Source organism: Uranotaenia lowii, chromosome 2, assembly GCF_029784155.1.
Source record: "Uranotaenia lowii strain MFRU-FL chromosome 2, ASM2978415v1, whole genome shotgun sequence".
Taxonomy (NCBI): Eukaryota; Metazoa; Arthropoda; class Insecta; order Diptera; family Culicidae; genus Uranotaenia; species Uranotaenia lowii.
The window spans coordinates 6,977,814-6,998,294 of record NC_073692.1 but is presented as its reverse complement, the minus strand read 5'-3'; the positions used below and the strand labels follow the sequence as shown (position 1 = coordinate 6,998,294).

Genomic DNA, 20,481 nt, shown 5'->3' with positions numbered 1-20,481 from the left:
AAAATTACAAAAATTACAAAAATTACAAAAATAACAAAAATTACAAAAATTACAAAAATTACAAAAATTACAAAAATTACAAAAATTACAAAAATTACAAAAATTACAAAAATTACAAAAATTACAAAAATTACAAAAATTACAAAAATTACAAAAATTACAAAAATTACAAAAATTACAAAAATTACAAAAATTACAAAAATTACAAAAATTACAAAAATTACAAAAATTACAAAAATTACAAAAATTACAAAAATTACAAAAATTACAAAAATTACAAAAATTACAAAAATTACACAAATTACAAAAATTACAAAAATTACAAAAATTACAAAAATTACAAAAATTACAAAAATTACAAAAATTACAAAATTACAAAAATTACAAAAATTACAAAAATTACAAAAATTACAAAAATTACAAAAATTACAAAAATTACAAAAATAACAAAAATTACAAAAATTACAAAAATTACAAAAATTACAAAAATTACAAAAATTACAAAAATTACAAAAATTACAAAAATTACAAAAATTACAAAAATTACAAAAATTACAAAAATTACAAAAATTACAAAAATTACAAAAATTACATAAATTGCAAAAATATAAAAATTACAAAAATTACAAAAATTACAAAAATTACAAAAATTACAAAAATTACAAAAATTACAAAAATTACAAAAATTACAAAAATTACAAAAATTACAAAAATTACAAAAAAATACAAAAATTACAAAAATTACAAAAATCACAAAAATTACAAAAATTACAAAAATTACAAAAATTACAAAAAAATACAAAAAATACAAAAATTACAAAAATTACAAAAATTACAAAAATGACAAAAGTTACAAAAATTACAAAAATTACAAAAATTACAAAAATTACAAAAATACAAAAATTACAAACATTACAAAAATTACAAAAATTACAAAAATTACAAAAATTACAATAATTACAAAAACTACAAAAATTACAAAAATGACAAAAATTACAAAAATTACAAGCATTGCACAAGTTACATAAATTGGAAAAATTACAAACATTACAAAAATTGCATAAATTACAAAAATTATAAAAAAACAAAAATTACAAAAATTACAAAAATTATTAAAATTACAAGAATTACAATAATTACAATAACTACAAAAATTACAAAAATTACAAAAACTACAAAAATTAAAAAAATCACAAAAATTACAATAATTACAAAAATGACAAAATTTACAAAAATTACAAAAATTACAAGAATTGCAAAAATTACAAAAATTTTAAAAATTACAAAAATTACAAACATAACAAAAATTACAAAAAAAACAAAAATTAAAAAAAATACAAAAATTACAAAAATTACAATAATTAAAACAATTACAAAAAGCACTTTTGTCATTTTGTAGACAAAAATTTAACAAATTATATAAGTTACAAGAAATACAAATTATTTTTAAGTTTTCGTGTTGAATCTGGTTGTTTGCTGAATCCATCTCCAGCACTGTTCAGTCCCCCGTTGAAATCTAGTTTAAACAGGGATGCCAGATAATATAAATGATAAATGATAAATGATAAATGATAAAATTTAGACAAATGCCGAACCTGGCATCCCAGCTGGTAGAAGCGCGAGCATAAAACGAAACGTCAAACAAGCGAAGAAGGAGTAAAAGCCAGACCAGCAAAAAAGGAAAAGGGTGGCTTTCATCTTTCAACTCCATCGGTCGTACGGAACATCGCAACATAGGGCGAAAAGTTAATCGAATTTATTGTCCTCCCGGTCGCACGAAACGGTTCTTAAAAGTGTTATTTCGGATCACGAGTATACGGGCGTGAAGATTTGCATGCGGTGCCCCAGCGGATGGTGGCCAGAGCGCAACCAGCAGCACCGGTAGTTGTTCCTGTTTTTCTTTCGTTTCGCTTCTTTGAGAAACTTCCGATGGCGTAACAAAAATATACCACTTTTATCAGCTAGTCAGGAAAGCAGATAGAAAAAAAATAGCGTCAAGGAAGATTCCAATCACACTTGCTTGCTTGCTTGATTGTCGTCATCAATTTTCCTTCTCGTTTCGGAAGGATTCTCGAGCTTCGGACTGGGCTGGAAGTCTTGAAAGTAAGTTTAAGCCAGAGCGCGTTTACGGTAATCTACTCTCTAAATTTGAAATACCCAGAGCCCGCCTACCTTTTACTCAGACGTCGCCACATGTATGAAGCAGCCGACGGCTGATCTTAATGAACTCAGATGTCAGCGGAAAAATTACTCAGATGTCAGAAAATTCGGCACTCAGAGAACTCGAGTGCTTGAAGGCGACAACTGAGTAAATGTTGATCAGTTTGTGCGAGGTGGTCAGACTTGGTTTGTTTTTCTGCGGCAAAACTAGAAAATTTACATGGTGAATATTCATTTTAAAGGTAATTTCTAGGTATTAATCCGGTTTTATTTATATTACAGGGTTCTGAGACGAATGATGATGGTCCAAATAGATTTGCCAAAGCTGAATCTGGTACGGCATACTGGGTCCCGGCCCGAGAGACGAAACCCGACGGGTGAAAAAAAATTTAAACAAGTTTGTGGATTTTTTTGAAAATAAAGGTGTATGGACATTATTTTTACTTTTGTTATTTATCAAATCAACAAATCCATCATTAGTGTGAATAATAATACAGGTTTTAACTATTCTAGCATGAAAAAGCGGTCAAAAACCGCTTCAGAATTATTCGCGCATTCTGAGTAACCAAGACTCAGTTGTCGCGAAAAGGGCTGTTAGTCATTTCTGAGTAAAAGCCGTTTAGTCAGAACTGAGTAGGTGCGGTTTTGGCGACAACTGAGTAACCGTCACTCCGAACTGAGTAGCTGAAAGTTAGCGAGTAGGCTAATTGGTTCGAATGAACGAATTGGATTTTATTATTTGCACTGCGCCGCGCCCAATTGGAGACGATTCAAGGCCGCTGATTTATTTCGTTAATGCTCGAGAAAGTTGGAAATTGGGCACCGCGCGAGGTTTGGTAAAAGTTTTATTTTTGGTGGTTTAGTTCCGGTTCGAGAAGCACCATTGGTGTAAATCGTTAATTTGTATCCGCAAAGGTTTCTAAACATGTTGGTGCTTCTGTTGCTGCTCGGGTTAAACGGAAAATTTCCACGCCAGGGGTCGCGCATGAATTCCGTTATGGTTGGCGAGATGAACTTTTTGTTGTTTTCCAATTAACATGGGTAACAAATTTATGTTATTTGTGAAAGTTTCCCGTGTAAGTAGGTAAAGTAGTAGAACATCTTTGCAGCGTTTTAAGAATTCTGAGACACTGATAGACCTTGTGTTATATGAAACTTTAAAATTTGATATTTATTTTGATGTACCTACTTGTTCAATATTAATTGATACAAAATTACAATTTTATCTTATTATCACTTATTTTAAGGGACATGGGCTGAAGTCAGTAAAAATAAACATTGCATGAGATTGTGAAGCGAAACTTCAAAAAGATTATCAGGCTGAGGGAGTCTTGATTTGCCATATACGGTGATGACTGAAAATTTTCCAGCACCTACCAATTTTATAATTCAAACACGCTAGGAATCAGATAACATTTCTTAAAATGTTTACTGTTTATCTGAGATGGACCACTACTAAATGGCAGATCTTTTATCTTATTTTCAGATATTTGGCAATTGATTGGAAAACTACAAAAGTGATTAATCGAAGATTGTCGAACCACAGGTATGTTGAGCAAGTTTAATGCATATATCTACTGTCCAATGTTCTTCATGTTGTTGATTATATTTTAGGTGTACCCTTTCAATTCAGGATGGCATCGTTTGACGTGTACGATCGTTCTGCGTGGTATTTTGGTCCAATGTCCCGCCAAGATGCCACCGATCTGCTGATGAGCGAACGCGAGAGCGGGGTGTTCCTGGTGCGTGACAGTACAACCATCGTTGGCGACTACGTGCTGTGTGTGCGAGAAGATTCAAAGGTTAGTCACTATATTATCAACAAAATTCCTTCCGACGACGGATTCGTGTACAGAATCGGTGATCAGACTTTTGCCGATCTACCGGACCTACTGACGTTCTATAAGCTCCACTATTTGGACACTACTCCACTAAGACGGCCAGCAATCAAGCGGTTTGAAAAAGTGATAGGAAAGTTTGATTTCGATGGCAGTGATCCGGATGATCTGCCTTTTAAGAAGGGAGAAATATTGGAGATCGTCAACAAAGACGAAGAGCAGTGGTGGACTGCTAGGAATGGTCGGGGGCAAACCGGTCAAATTCCGGTTCCTTACGTTACACGATACGAGGAAAACATTATCGAAAGGCCACCGCACGCGGCCTCCGGTCCAGGGCCAAATGTTCACCATCATCCGGGAATGCCCGTAGTGGGTGGATTACATCATTCAGAAAATTCAAACATATTCAAATCGAACCTCAACCGGCCGCTCCCAGCACTAGCTCGAGTTAAGCAGGAACGCGTTCCGAATGCTTACGACGAAACGGCCTTGAAGTTGAACGTAGGTGATGTTATTAAGGTCATGAAGACCAACATCAACGGTCAGTGGGAGGGAGAACTGCGCGGTAAGATTGGTCACTTTCCGTTCACTCATGTAGAGTTCATTGACGACGATGTCCAGCATTGGAGTGGGCAGTGAGTGGCGACCCTGGTTTTCTAACCGTTAGGATCGACATTCGCATAATTCGTTCGTTTAGTTCACACTTCTTCCGTAAAGAATTTATTTAATTGTACAGAATATATTTTATGTTTAGGATGTACGTATTCCGAGTCATTTATATTTAATGTTTATTTTATGTTTAGTTTATTCAGACGAACGCAGCATTTAAGCTGCTGTGACGGATAGTTGTGTATAGGACGTAGGGCACTCGACATTGGTGACAAAAAAATCATTCGAAAGTGTAATGATTGAGGATAGACCAACAACAACTAGCGCATGTGCATTTAGCAATTGAAGTCAGAAAGATCAAAACCTTCACACTAGAATAGATCAAATGGACGGGAAGAGCTCGGTGATTGTATGAGGGAAAATCATTTCAAAGTGCGTGAAACTAAGTACCTATTGATTTTTTTCTCTTTTTGTAAGGAAACATTGAACCTTATTTATAAGAATATATTCTTTCATTTTGAGCATCGCAAAACTTTGTTTATGTTTTCCTGGTTTCTGCTTTGACTTCTCAGAACTGTACAGAATTCCATAAGTCAAACTGATTTCTTGTCTTAATAATTTTCGAAGTGATTTTAATTCAGCATCCTTTTTCTGATAGAGTCTTTGCTTTCGATGAAAATCAAATGATGTGTTGTTTAAACTATGCTTAGAATTTTTTTCTGCTCGATTTGCAATTCTGTCTCGAAAAAAAAAAAAATGTTGCTACAATGATTGCAAATCAAGGTTTCGTTGAATCGAACTGTGGTGGTCCAAATTTCCTTCCTCAAGAGTTTTTGTTCTACTTTGCATAGTAGTGTCATTCGTATCTCACTTTCTTTATCTTTGGGGTGCATGGATTTGTAACAAGTTTTTAGATGAAGTTTTGTTGTAAAGTTTTGCTAATTATGGTTTAAAACGACAAAACAGCATTTTTTATGTATTGGGCGGTTGCTCGTACAAAAATTATTTACATTGACACTAGAAAGCTCCTAATGTATATGCAAAGTAATGAAATTGTTTTTTTTTTAATTAAAAAGACTTTCTCAGTTCAGTTAATACTCTTTTTTGACAAAAAAAAAAAAATTGTTCTGAGGCTCAGTTTTTAGTTATTGCGTTAGTTTTTTCGCGTCTAAAAATGTATGTATGTATGTATTCAGATAGAAATTTGTAATTGAATCTACACGCCTCAAAAGTCCACGGCATTGCTACAGGACAGACCAAGATCCCGAGAAAACGTTCAAAAAGTAACTACAGACTGGAACCCAGCTAAGCTGGAAATATAAAAGTTCAATGAAAGCCCACCATGGTAGCCCCAATGTTGAATAGTTGAATCCGAAAATTACAATACATACTTTCTCTATCTGCCAAGGTGCATGTAAACAGTTGAATTGTGTATCTCTCGTAATATACTTTTCCGTAGTTGTATTCGTAAATTTAATATGATTTACTTCATTTGCTCCGTACAATTTGGACAAAAAGCTGTTACTCTAAAACAATGAATAAACCAACATATATTCTAAAACTGAATGGTATATTTTTTAAAAATAATTTACTTGTAACGAAACTGATGAATAGGTAAGATAGAAAGCAGGACAAACGGAATGATATCTTATGGCAAATGGGTTAGTTGGGTTGAGACTACTCTGAAAAATATTACACCGTTTTCGAAATCTCAGATCAACGCCAGGGCTGGTTACTGTTGGGAGCCAAAACAGGTAGCTTACAGATGTTAAAGGTTCTCAATGTTGGCAACAATCGTCACACATACATAGAAAGCTTAATGTGCAATAATATAAAAAAAAATCACGCATTCACCGAAAAGTCAACACAAGAAAAACAATGTACGCAGCTTAAGTCAAACATAAAAATCACAAAACGAAACACTAGCGCGTAAGTGTGTTCCAAGGCTGAATGATCTTCAGAAGAAAAAAAGTAAAAGAAAAATAAAACAAAACAAATTAAAAGAACCAGTAATGGCTGCAGGAATGAAAATTAATTAAGTCTATACATTTAACGCTTCCTTCCCTCAGATTCTTCAAAGTTGAAACAGGTTACAAATAAAATAAAACATGCAAGTCACAAATCAATCTTTTTCCGTAATCTTTATAAACTAACGGAAAAGGAAAATGCCAATTTGAGAAATCTGATCAAAAGCGTATGTGTATGATTATTATCCATAATGGGGGAAGGTGTAGAATAGTGTTCTATGGAAAACAAACTGTATTCAGGTCTAGAAACGCGTCATTCATTCCCCAAATACATGCACACAGACACGTACGTAAGCCCAAAATATAAAAATGGTTAAGCTTATGTATAAATTCATAATACTATTATGCTGTAGCTCGTGTAGGGTTTTTAAGTTCTGGCAGGAAAAATGTATGCGCAATTATTGTTCTATTTATACAACACAAACACATAAAACTTCAAACAAGTAAGCGAAACACATCCATAAATGACAAAAATAAAGTTTATTTAAGTAAAAGAAAACATATATTCGATTTGAACGGAACGAGACGAAAAAAAACAATGAAGTAGAAGTGAGATTAAGCAGTTAAGAAGTAAATATGGTAGGAATGAAGAAGATTAAAGTAGATGGATGTAATGTAAAAATGTGTGGAACGAAGCTCTATTTAAATAATTGAAAAATCTTTGTAAATTATTTCCGGAATAGGGTAGAATAGTAAAGAATGAATACGAGTTAAAAAGGAAAATCTTAACAATCTTCTGGTCTAAAACGAATACAATAAAGCGTTGTGTTAAACGATTCAATAAAGAAAAAAAAAGACTAGAGGCATCCTTTTTGTTCCACAGAGTCAGGTTAACACAGTTAATTTTATAAATTCCTAGCATTAAAGGATTGCGCGGTATCAGAGAACCCCCATTATAGTAACAACAACTGAAAGAAGAAAAGTTGCGTTTCAACCACGCCGTCGTAAGTCACATTTGAATCAGGGCTGAGCAAAAAACAATCTTATACTACGGGCTGCCAAAAATCTGGTCAAAAAGAAAAAAAGGTACGCTGAAGTTCAATATAGAGAGAATTAAAGAAAAAATTGAACCTTGTGTTAGTGCAAGGGTGAAATAAATTCTTCGATTTGCTTGAAAATAATGCGCAATTGTTTTGGTTTTGAATAGTTGTTGAAAGAACATTTCTTATGGCTGCAATCTTTTCTACGGGAAAAACAATCGGGAGGAAACGTTGTGGAGTAAGGATGACAAAAATGACAAAAGTTACAAAAATTACCAAAATCACAAAAATGACAAAAATTACAAAAAATACAAATCTAACAAAAATTACAAAAATTAAAGAAATTACAAAAATTACAAAAATTACATAAATTACAAAAATTAAAAAAAATCACAAAATTTGCAAATACATATTGCAAAAATGACAGAAATAACAAAAATGACAAAAATGACAAAAATGACAAAAATGACAAAAATGACAAAAATGACGAAAATGACAAAAATGACAAAAATGACAAAAATGACAAAAATGACAAAAATGACAAAAATGACAAAAATGACAAAAATGACAAAAATGACAAAAATGACAAAAATGACAAAAATTACAAAAATGACAAAAATGACAAAAATGACAAAAATGACAAAATTGACACAAAAATGACATAAAAATGACATAAAAATGACACAAAAATGACACAAAAATGACACAAAAATGACATAAAAATGACACAAAAATGACACAAAAATGGCACAAAAATGGCACAAAAATGGCACAAAAATGACACAAAAATGACACAAAAATGACACAAAAATCACACAAAAATCACACAAAAATCACACAAAAATGACACAAAAATGACACAAAAATGACACAAAATTGACTTAAAATCGACACAAAAATGACACAAAAATGACACAAAAATGGCACAGAAATTACGCATAAATAACACAAAAATGACACAAAAATGACACAAAAATGACACAAAAATGACACAAAAATGACACAAAAATGACACAAAAATGGCACAAAAATGACACAAAATGGCACAAAAATGACACAAAAATGACACAAAATGACACAAAATGGCACAAAAATGACACAAAAATGTTACAAAAATGACACAAAAATGGCATAAAAATGACACAAAAATGACACAAAAATGGCACAAAAATGACAAAAAAATGACACAAAAATGTTACAAAAATGACACAAAAATGACAAAAATGGCATAAAAATGATACAAAAATGACAAAAATATGCATAAAAAAAACAAAAATGACACAAAAATGGTACAGAATTGACACAAAAACGACACAAATGGCACAAATGACAAAAATGACAAATCGAGAGAATACGTCGAGGAGTAAGGATGACAAAAATGTCAATAATTACAAAAATAACAAAAATGACAAAAATGACAAAAATGACAAAAATGACAAAAATGACAAAAATGACAAAAATGACAAAAATGACAAAAATGACAAAAATGACAAAAATGACAAAAATGACAAAAATGACAAAAATGACAAAAATGACAAAAATGACAAAAATGACAAAAATGACAAAAATGACAAAAATGACAAAAATGACAAAAATGACAAAAATGACAAAAATGACAAAAATGACAAAAATGACAAAAATGACAATTATGACAAAAATGACAAAAATGACAAAAATGACAAAAATGACAAAAATGACAAAAATGACAAAAATGACAAAAATGACAAAAATGACAAAAATGACAAAAATGACAAAAATGACAAAAATGACAAAAATGACAAAAATGACAAAAATGACAAAAATGACAAAAATGACAAAAATGACAAAAATGACAAAAATGACAAAAATGACAAAAATGACAAAAATGACAAAAATGACAAAAATGACAAAAATAACAAAAATGACAAAAATGACAAAAATGACAAAAATGACAAAAATGACAAAAATGACAAAAATGACAAAAATGACAAAAATGACAAAAATGACAAAAATGACAAAAATGACAAAAACGACAAAAATGACACAAAAATGACACAAAAATGACATAAAAATGACATAAAAATGACATAAAAATGACATAAAAGTGACACAAAAATGACACAAAAATGACATAAAAATGACATAAAAATAACATAAAAATAACATAAAACTGACACAAAAATGACACAAAAATGACACAAAAATGACACATAAATCACACAAAAATCACACAAAAATCACACAAAAATGACACAAAAATGACACAAAAATGACACAAAAATGACACAAAAATGACACAAAAATGACACAAAAATGACACAAAAATGACACAAAAATGACACAAAAATGACACAAAAATCACACAAAAATCACACAAAAATCACACAAAAATCACACAAAAATGACACAAAAATGACACAAAAATGACACAAAAATGGCACAAAAATGGCACAAAAATGGCACAAAAATGGCACAGAAATTACGCATAAATAGCACAAAAATGACACAAAAATGACACAAAAATGACACAAAAATTACACAAAAATTACACAAAAATGACACAAAAATGACACAAAAATGACACAAAAATGACACAAAAATGACACAAAATGGCACAAAAATGATACAAAATGGCACAAAAATGTTACAAAAATGACACAAAAATGACAAAAATGGCATAAAAATGACACAAAAATGACACAAAAATGGCACAAAAATGACAAAAAAATGACACAAATATGTTACAAAAATGACACAAAAATGACACAAAAATGACACAAAAATGACACAAAAATGACACTAAAATGACACAAAAATGACACAAAAATGACACAAAAATGACACAAAAATGGCATAAAAATAATACAAAAATGACAAAAAAATGCAAAAAAAAAAACAAAAATGACACATAAATGGTACAAAATTGACACAAAAACGACACAAATGGCACAAATGACAAAAATGACAAATCGGGAGAATACGTCGAGGAGTAAGGATGACAAAAATGACAAATCGGGAGAATACGTCGAGGAGTAAGGATGACAAAAATGACAAAAATGACAAAAATGACAAAAATGACAAAAATGACAAAAATGACAAAAATGACAAAAATGACAAAAATGACAAAAATGACAAAAATGACAAAAATGACAAAAATGACAAAAATGGCAAAAATGACAAAAATGACAAAAATGACAAAAAATGACAAAAATGACACAAAAATGACACAAAAATGACACAAAAATGACACAAAAATGACACAAAAATGACACAAAAATGACAAAAATAACAAAAATGACACAAAAATGACAAAAAAATGATTCAAAAATGACACAAAAATGACACAAAAATGACACAAAAATGACACAAAAATGACACAAAAATGATACAAAAATCACACAAAAATCACACAAAAATGACACAAAAATGACACAAAAATGACACAAAAATGACACAAAAATGACACAAAAATGACACAAAAATGACACAAAAATGACACAAAAATGACACAAAAATGACACAAAAATGACACAAAAATGACACAAAAATGACACAAAAATGACACAAAAATGACACAAAAATGACACAAAAATGACACAAAAATGACACAAAAATGACACAAAAATGACACAAAAATGACACAAAAATGACACAAAAATGACACAAAAATGACACAAAAATGACACAAAAATGACACAAAAATGACACAAAAATGACACAAAAATGACACAAAAATGACACAAAAATGACACAAAAATGACACAAAAATGACACAAAAATGACACAAAAATGACACAAAAATGACACAAAAATGACACAAAAGTGACACAAAAATGACACAAAAATGACAAAAATGACAAAAATGATAAAAATGACAAAAATGACCAAAATGACCAAAATGACAAAAATGACAAAAATGACAAAAATGACAAAAATGACAAAAATGACAAAAATGACAAAAATGACAAAAATGACAAAAATGACAAAAATGACAAAAATGACAAAAATGACAAAAATGACAAAAATGACAAAAATGACAAAAATGACAAAAATGACAAAAATGACAAAAATGACAAAAATGACAAAAATGACAAAAATGACAAAAATGACAAAAATGACAAAAATGACAAAAATGAAAAAAAAGACAAAAATGACAAAAATGACAAAAATGACAAGATGATAAAAAATGACAAAAATGACAAAAATGACAGAAATGTCAAAAATGACAAAAATGACAAAAATTACAAAAAGATGACAAAAATTACAAAAATAAATAATATTACAAAACTTACAAAAATGACAAAAATTACAGAATTTACAAAAATTAGAAAATACACAAAAATGACAAAAATTACAAAAACGACGGGTTGGTAAATCTGGAATATTTGAACTAAACACCTGGCAAAATCCGGGCAGTTGAGTTCAAGATCACACGTTATTGAAAAAACTCATTGATTAATGGGATGGATTAATAGTTTTTCGCACTTCTTCCAAACAAAATGTCTCAAAATCTCATACAGGTTTCGGGCTCGTTGTATTTCCCGTTGTTCGATAGGGCTCAAATTTTGTAAGGGAACTTCTGACATGCCAATGATAAATTTTAGCTTACAATGCGTGGGATTTTCGACAGATCTGGGTAAATTATTCTCGCCTAATATGGCACTACAATATAAAAGACCTACATACCATAGCTAGGGATGAATACATGAGCCTGAAAATTTCTGAAAATAGAAAAAATCGGCGTTTTCCGGAACGAGTGTTTGTTATGCAGGAACAAAAAATGTCTTAACATAAGAAAATATCTTTATCCTTTGTGACTTTTTTTTTTCTTTCAACAAAAACAAAATCATCAGTTCAATTGTAAATCAATGTTTATTATTCATATTCATCTAGATTTTTCCTTTCTTTTATAGAGTGTTGATTTTTGTGTGTTATGTAGGTTTTTTGTTTTTCTTTTGACATTTTTTCTTCTACTTTTACTTAGCTTTCTGCCTTATAGTTTGTTTACATATTTACAGTTAGTTAGTACACCTTGTTTTGTCATTCACAATACGATACGGATCTACATATCTAAACTTGTTACTCTTCCTGTTCGCCGTGGTCAAACCGTGGGGTGAGACATTTCACAATTTCATCCGGTTACAACAATACGCGGAAAAGTTACAAATAACACGGGATAGGGATTTCCACCATTTTAGGTTTTTATTTCGTTTTATTTTTTGTCGTTTGAATTTCACTACATTTAATTAGGAACATCAATCCGTTCTGAATTACAGCTTATTGGAGAACAACAAAGAAAAAAAAACTGGAACGATGAAAAAGGTTATTACTGGGGAGTTTTTAGTGCGTTTTTACTTTCGTCGTACTCTCTTTCTTTTCTGGAAGACTGGAATTTGAGAGTTTTCATTTGGGAATATTTAAAAATTCTAACTTCATCTGAATGGGATTCGGGGGGGTTGATGTGTAGAAAACGGAAAGCCTCTTTGCTTGCATTTTGTATTTGCATGGTTTCGGTCTCGCATTTGTCAGAAGAAAGTGATGAAAAAGATTCGTATTCGTATCATACAGTATATTTTCTCCCATGGTTGTTTTTAATTTTTAGTACCTCATCAAATTTCTTTGGATATATTGTTTTGTATTTCTGTTTATCTTTTTACAGCTTAGTCTAAATTTTGTCAGTTTCGGGGGAATGTTACTTTAGCCGAAATTTTTACAGAACATTTTTCTTTAAGTTTTCTTCGCGCCAAAAACAATATTCACACTTTCTGTGCACCACTTAATTTTTGCTCTTCTAAATCTATGGTATGTTATTAGTACAATTTCTTTACTGATTTCACGTCTTTCGGTATACATGTTGGGATTTTTTTTTTTTCAAATTTTGTTCATATACGTTTAGTGATGACTGTGGTCTTGGGAAACGAAAAAGTGTTAGAGCATGAGACAAAAAAAGCAATTTTCTCAATCTATTTTTTTAGACTAACTTAACTTAACGAAAGCAAAATCTTCGTATCTATCTTTTTAGTTAATCAAAAACTTATGAAACGAACAAACAAAAAGAAAAAAAAACAAATGCACAAGTATGAAACCCGGTTAATGCAAATTGCACGAAAAAAATGAGCCACGATCAGGTGTGAGCTAATAGTGTGACTCTTAAATCAGTGTGTGAGTGTGTGGGTGTGGGAGGATTAGCTCAATCGATCCTATGTTATGGGAGGGACTATCAACTCAAATTATCTAAGCTTTTTTTTTATATATAAGTCTAATGAGTAGTGGAACAAAGAAAACAAAGACACAACTAATGTTTTACATTAAGTTTAGGTCAGTCCCTGTTGGCTTTTTTTTATGTACAAATGATGTTCTTGGAAAGTTTCGTTCGGCTTTGAAAAAGGATCTTTGGGAAATTTTCTATGGAAGGCAATTATCGTCCTCCGGAAGGAAGTAAATTTTCCAAAAAGCCTTCTTCTCGTTTAGTTGAAACTCTTTTGAGAACATTTTGATAGATTGGAAATCAGAGGAACACAATCAAAAATAATTGTAAGATTAAAAAAAAATATTTCAGACAAGTGTTGATAAGTAATAATGAATTTTAGTGCTTAAAGCTTGGTTTTTGGAATGATATCGTGGATTGAGAGAAAGTTTTCGCTAAGTAGTCTTCCTTATCAGCCTATTATCTTCTGCTTACAACATTAATATTGATTTAATTAAACTTAGTGCATGCTGATTTACAGAACATATGTCTACGTGCTAGATGTCCGTTTTGTTGGTCAGACTCGACGCGACGCAGCTTTTGGGTCGATCCATTCAATAAATAATATTTTATTCCGATAAATTTTGGCATTTAGTATCCATTGTGATGGACATCGTAGCCTGGAGGTCAACTTCCCAGAAGTGACCCCCTACGCGTTTAACATTCACACACAGTTCATCCTCGTACTGCTGCCAGTTGATGATCCAGATAGTAGGAGGATAGTTGATATGTCAGTCGGAGCGGGGAACTGGACACAACACCGGACGGTTTGACGGAGGAGCCCTTTCACATCATGAACGATAACTGCTGGGCGACGGCGGGATTTTGGGGCGGTGAGGACGGCGGACTGCCGACTAGTCATTCCTGCTTGATTCCCCCGCTAACACCACCCATCGGATGGTACAGATGGTGCGGTGGTAAACTTCCGGAAGCTGCCGCTGCCGCCGCCGCCGCTGCTGCCGAGAGATTTGGCAGTTGGAACATTTCGCTGCTACCGGACGAGTGCGTGGGACTTTCCATGCCGTTGATCGGGTTTATCCGTTTCTCCTTCTGACGCCGGTTGCAGAACCAAACCCGCACCACTTCCTTTTCCATGCAGAGATTGTCCGCCAGGGATGTGATTTCCTCGCTCGTCGGCTTTGAGTTGATCAGGAAGGCCTTCTCAAGGGCCGCTCGGACGGAGGTTTCGATCGAGGTACGCTTCTTGCGTCGCCGGGCCACAATTTCCGGTGTCGTGGCCGTGTTGGTCAGGGTGCTCGGGCTGAACATTCGGCTGGAATCAGGGAAAAAACTGCACGATTAGATTGTAGTTTCTTAGAATGCAAATTAATTAGAATGTAAATTGCATATCAAAGTGTAAAGTCCGAGTCAAAACTAACCACATATCTTATTTCGCGCCCCAACGAAGAAAGGATCGAAGCAATCTTTGGGGATTCGCAAAATTTTCTCATCTATCAAAGTGGGCCTTCGCTGAACACACGTGGTTTTTTTTTCATTCTACTAGAAAATTTTCACGTCGTTGGACGTTTTACTGAATGGTTCGGGAAAAATAGTGGAAAATTTTTCAAAATTTTGCAAGTTCGAATGAAAAAGTGTGAAGGTTTGAATAAAGTGGTCAAGACACCAAATTTAAAGCAATGCTGGTTCAACATTTTCGCTACAGGTAAGAATAACTCGTTTAAGAGTGAGAAACAGTTCACTTATCCGCTTTATTTTGTTCGCCAGATTGTGCTGATGCATGTCTCTGCTTATGATGGCGAAAATTCTAAAAGTAAGTACCGCTTTTAAATAATTTGGCATACAATATTGCATATTGTGGATCTGTAAAAGGACCCATGTCAGGGTTTGCAAAACCGACAAAAACGCAATGACCGTAGCTATCGAAGATCAAATAAAAATTTAACACATATTCATATTTTGCAAAAGTGATCAGCAAGCATACTTAAGAGGATATTTGAATGAAGAAATGATCGAAGCAATCTTTGGGGATTCGCAAAATTGTCTCTTCTAACAAAGTGGGCATTCGCTGAACACACGTGGTTTTTTTCATACTTCTAGAACATTTTCACGTCGTTGGATGTTTTACTGAATGGTCCGGGAAAAATAGTGGAAATTTTTTCAAAATTTTGCGAGTGTGGAATGAAAAGTGAGAAGGTTTGAATAAAAGTGGTTTCAACACACAAAATTTAAAGGAATGCTGGTTCAACATTTTCGCTACAGGTAATAAGAACTCGTTTAAGAGTGAGAAACAGTTCACTAATCCGCTTAATTTCTTCGCCAGATTGTGCTGATGCATGTCTCTGCTTATGATGGCGAAAATTCTAAAAGTAAGTACCGTTTTTCAATATTTTGTGCAACAAAAACGACATACAGTATTGTATATTGTGGATCTGTAGAAGGGCCCATGGGGGGATTTTTAAAACCGACAAAAACGTGATGACCGTCGCTATCGAAGATCAAATAGAAATTTAACACATTTTCATTTTTTGCAAAAATAATCAGCAAGCATAATTAAGAGGATATTTGAATGTTAAATTTTTTTCAAACACAGTGTTGGACATAAAAAAGTAAACAGAAGTGAATCCTTCAAATTTTCAAACAAATGTAGGTAAGAATTGTATACGGATTATCATTTTTATACAAATTTTCAAAATAAGAATAAAAATCAAGAGTGTTTAATATCGGAGATAATTTTTATATTTATTTCAATTTTTTTTTATTTATTTGATCATAAGAATTTTAACACCCGGATGTAATTCTTCCCTCCCATTTGTTTCAATTATCTGCAATTAATTTTTTGAACATCTGCTGCCAGAAATAGTAATAACAAATTTGGAAGCGATCCATTCAGTCCTGAATTAGCGTAACGAGTTTTAATTTTGTATGGACATTTGTATGGGAAAACAAAATTTTTCATTCATAAATATTCCTTGATTCTTGAAGTACAATTCATGTGAACAAAGCACAAACCTAACTTGTACCCCAGAAAAGTAATTCAATGTTATACAAAAAACAAAATTTAAAATTTTTTCTTTGAATTTTTGCATTTTTGTCTGCTTATTTGAAAGCTATGTAACCGTAGGATGGATATAAAAAATCTCACTTTGCGTTGCCAGAGAATTTATTGATCTAAATAACCTTGAAAAAGGATTTCATGCTATTATTAATAGCAACAAGCAAGCAAAGTCTGCCATTTTTTGATTTTTTTCAATGGATTCAGATTTTTTATTTTGAAATGGTTATAACTTTTTTCATGAAATTCTTAGCTGCTTGTCATGTTAGCAAAAAATGAAACTTAAGAATAGAAAAATCAAAGACTGATTTAATGTCAAGCTCATTTGAATTTTCTGGATGATTTAATGTGCAAAAATTTCTTCTTCCATACAAATTTCCATATAAAATCCATTGAAAATTCATCTCAAATTTTACACTGATGCTTGGTGGCCTACTGGTCACCCTATTCGTTTTATGAATCAAAGAGATTCCATTTAAACAGTAAGATAATAAGATAAATCTTGACAAGTCTTGTTTTAAAAGCAGTCTTCGTTTGTCGGTTAAACCTAGCGAAAAATTCAATCAAACTTACCCGCCCGGGTTGGAGATGCTGCTGTCGGCGTCCTCGAGCCACTTCTGGAGCAGCGGTTTCAGCTTGCACATGTTCTTGAAGCTCAGATTGAGCGCCTCGAACCGGGAGATGGTCGTCTGGGAGAAATCGTTACCGTACAGCTTGCCCATGGCCAGCCCGACGTCGCCCTGCGTGAAGCCGAGCTTTATCCGGCGCTGTTTGAAAGTTTTGGCAAACTGTTCCAGCTCCTCGAGATCGGTGGTTTCCTCAGGCGATGGTTCCAGGGCACGGGGAGCGGCAGCATGTTTTTGCATCTGGGGCGTGTGCGTTCCCTGGGATCCGGGCGTTGAGGGCGTCAAGATGCCTCCCACATTCAACTGGTGGTTCACATTGGGTGGGGTCGTCTGGCTGGAACCGAGCAGGGAGCTGTGCGATGTAGGGTGGTGATGTAAACCGGGACTTCCGGCTGGGCTGTGCAGTGGAGATGATCCGGAGAGGTTGGTCGGAGTTGGGGTAGAGCTAGCCTTTAGCTGTTGCTGTTTCTGTTGAAGGGCTTGCAGCTGAGCGACGGCTTGCTGGACCTGCGGAAAGAAAGAAGACGATCGTTGTAAGCTTACTGACAAAACTCCATCGTTAGGAATGATCATGCGAACAGCAACTGACTGAGAAGGGTAATGATTTTTGAAAGATTTCATCAAAAGAAGAAAATTAAAAATAAAGCGACTACAGGCGAACGGAATCAGATCGCACCTGCAATGATCGCGATCCTTCGAGTGGGGACGAAAGTTTGAGATGGTGATTGAGACGATGACCTGCGGCGGTGTTTGCGCCTAGGACCCCGGCACTGTTGCCAGCAGCTGCCGATAGCTTACTACTGTTGAGATCGATACAATTGGCGACCGTATGGCCAGCACTATTGTTGTTGCTTGCACCACTGGCGTTAGTGATGGACTGAGAAGATGGTGTAGTGGTGTAGCAGCTTGTGCTAAGCTGATGATGATCGAGGGAGTTACGTGTAGGCAAAGTGGAATATAGAAGGACAAAACGTAACGGATCACACACACCGTCTCAGCAATGATAGAGAGATTCTTTTACTAGGAAAAACCGATCGATAATTACCTGATTTTGCATGAGGAGTTGAGCCGCTGCTTGAGCAGTGACCTGAGCTGCTGCATTTCCGTTTCCTCCTGCCTGGCCCTGAGCCTGCATGAGCATGTAGTTTTGGATCTGCTGCTGGAAGGAAGCTTGCTGGGCCTGAAGGGCTTGCTGTAGGACGTTCAGTTCCTGACCGGATAGACCACCCAGCGTTCCTAGGCTCAGTTGATTTTGTAGAAAAAGAGATCCCAACGTTTGCTGATTTTGAAGAGCAGCTAGCGCTACTCCGATGCTACTACTGCTAGCCGGTCCACTCGGTGGCGTCTGCTGGTTTGGGGATGGAGTCCGCCGAGATGACTCTGTGATCTGTAAATGTAATAACAAGTCTCAGTTTAATCCATGAACCAAAAAAAAACGTTTGAAAATCTTACCAAGTTGAGTGGAGTGACACGGTCTGGTCGATCCGAGACAATCGGACTTGCCAGTTGCTCCCGATCGCTACCATCTTCTCGATCACTGTAGGCATCATCTGAGAAAAAGAAAAGAAAAGAAAAATCAATGTCAACACATGTTTTATAACGTTAAAAAGCGAAAAGGATAAACCCATCGACAAGGTGAAAATAATAATCGATCAGGCCACGTGCTGTGCGTTGCAATCCCTCCCTAATGACCCAGTTTGAGGTGTGTTGTGCAATGTCAAGATCAATTCCTGAGACTTCACAACATTCTCGAAGAAGAAGCCTAAAAAACGTGACTTTCTTTCCTTCCACAAAATCGCTCAACACCCAAAGTCAATGTGTCGTTAAAGTAGAAAACATCCTGTTACCGCCATTGTTGTTAATCGGGCACCCCTTCCCATTTTTCAGTTATCATCGAACAGTTTTTAAAATATGCCGGAGGGAAAAATTCGAGGACCAGCTTTAAAATCAAAACAGTTATTCAGCCAATAAAACGGTGATTCTTTGTGGAACCCCATTTTTTTTAAAGTAACAGAAAAAAACTGCACCATCACAGCAGGCTGTACCGTATTCGGTTGCGTTACGTTGCAGTGATCTTCTTTTCGTCGTTGTTCTCTTCTGTTGTGTTTCCGTTTCCCTGTCGAAGAAGGGTTGCTTTGATTTTCGTTTCCCCTAATTTTTGCGATAAAATGTTTTCCCCACCGGGTGAACCAGGGAAATAATGCAAACATTTTTGTATTTTTCCAAGGGATGCTGCTTTTCGCACATCTTTAGACAAAAAAATCCAGCTGGTACGATGACGTATGTGCGTTTTGGTACGCAATTTGCGATTCACATTTTATTTTGGACGTTTTGGACCTGGGGTTAATGTTCAAGAATTTGTGATTTCCAATCGAGGCCGGCATTTTTTATCCGTTCATCTTTGAACCATACTTATCTTGAAATCTGTAAGGCGAATACGATAGTCTATTTCAATCAGTTCAATCAATTCAGAAGCTCACGTTGGTTTCCAGATCTTTGATCTCAATTTCGATTCTCAATCTAAACTTGGCGGAGTATGAATGAACATGCATATTTTTTTTAAATTTTCTTTGTAACTTTCAATTTTATGTCACCAGTGAGCATTCATAAAGCAAAAAAAAGGCATACGCCTTTTGATAATGTTTAGTGTTTTTGACAAAACAGCTCCCCAAGCTCCTAAGCGAGCCGCATAAAGCTGATTCCAACTTAAACAATGGCCGCCATATGCAAGGAATGACCGTGAACTTTTTACCGTGAAATAATTATGCCAATAACCATCTTAAGATGGAAATTATTACCGAAGTCAGAATTCCTTTAGCGTTGTAATTTTTCAATCATTAAATCTTGGTCATTATATCATTTTCGAGGAGTTCCAACGAAAACCTATCGCTGGCAGTCAGTTTTTTATGCTTTTGCTCCTTGCCGCCTAGTGGATCCTGACTGATGATCGGTTTGTAAATATTTTATTCGCAAATCGTGATTTCCATTTCAATTAAACCGTT

General features: G+C 33.9%; 2 protein-coding genes across 7 annotated transcripts in view; one reads left to right on the top strand and one right to left on the bottom strand.

Annotated features, from left to right (window-relative positions):
- The first annotated feature begins 1,661 nt into the window (after positions 1-1,661).
- LOC129746826 (adapter molecule Crk) lies at positions 1,662-7,755 on the top strand. Of its 4 annotated transcripts, none has more exons than XM_055740713.1 (3): positions 1,662-2,103; positions 3,647-3,706; positions 3,775-7,755. In XM_055740713.1, the coding sequence occupies exon 3, from the start codon at positions 3,795-3,797 to the stop codon at positions 4,635-4,637; it is 843 nt and encodes a 280-aa protein (XP_055596688.1). In that variant the 5' UTR covers positions 1,662-2,103; positions 3,647-3,706; positions 3,775-3,794; the 3' UTR covers positions 4,638-7,755. The 4 variants fall into 4 exon arrangements, with proteins under 4 accessions (XP_055596688.1, XP_055596691.1, XP_055596690.1 ...); XM_055740716.1 differs by lacking the exon at positions 1,662-2,103 and adding an exon at positions 2,865-3,201; XM_055740715.1 differs by lacking the exon at positions 1,662-2,103 and adding an exon at positions 2,865-3,236.
- A 4,691-nt stretch (positions 7,756-12,446) lies between these two features.
- LOC129745684 (POU domain protein 2-like) overlaps positions 12,447-20,481 on the bottom strand; it is a 202,635-nt gene continuing 194,600 nt past the window's right edge. Inside the window, exons 6-10 of one of the 3 annotated variants that reach the window (XM_055738959.1) lie at positions 18,932-19,029; positions 18,525-18,866; positions 18,156-18,395; positions 17,427-17,986; positions 12,447-15,131 (exon numbers count right to left, since the gene is read on the bottom strand). In XM_055738959.1, coding sequence (XP_055594934.1) covers positions 14,699-15,131; positions 17,427-17,986; positions 18,156-18,395; positions 18,525-18,866; positions 18,932-19,029 — 1,673 coding nt within the window. In that variant the 3' untranslated portion in view covers positions 12,447-14,698. The remainder of the gene's footprint in view (positions 15,132-17,426; positions 17,987-18,155; positions 18,396-18,524; positions 18,867-18,931; positions 19,030-20,481) is intronic. The other 2 variants (XM_055738960.1, XM_055738961.1) reach the window with 2 other exon arrangements.

Coding starts and splice junctions, on each gene's coding strand:
- LOC129746826 (XM_055740713.1), top strand. CDS start 3,795: ATGGCATCGTTTGACGTGTACGATCGTTCTGCGTGGTATTTTGGTCCA.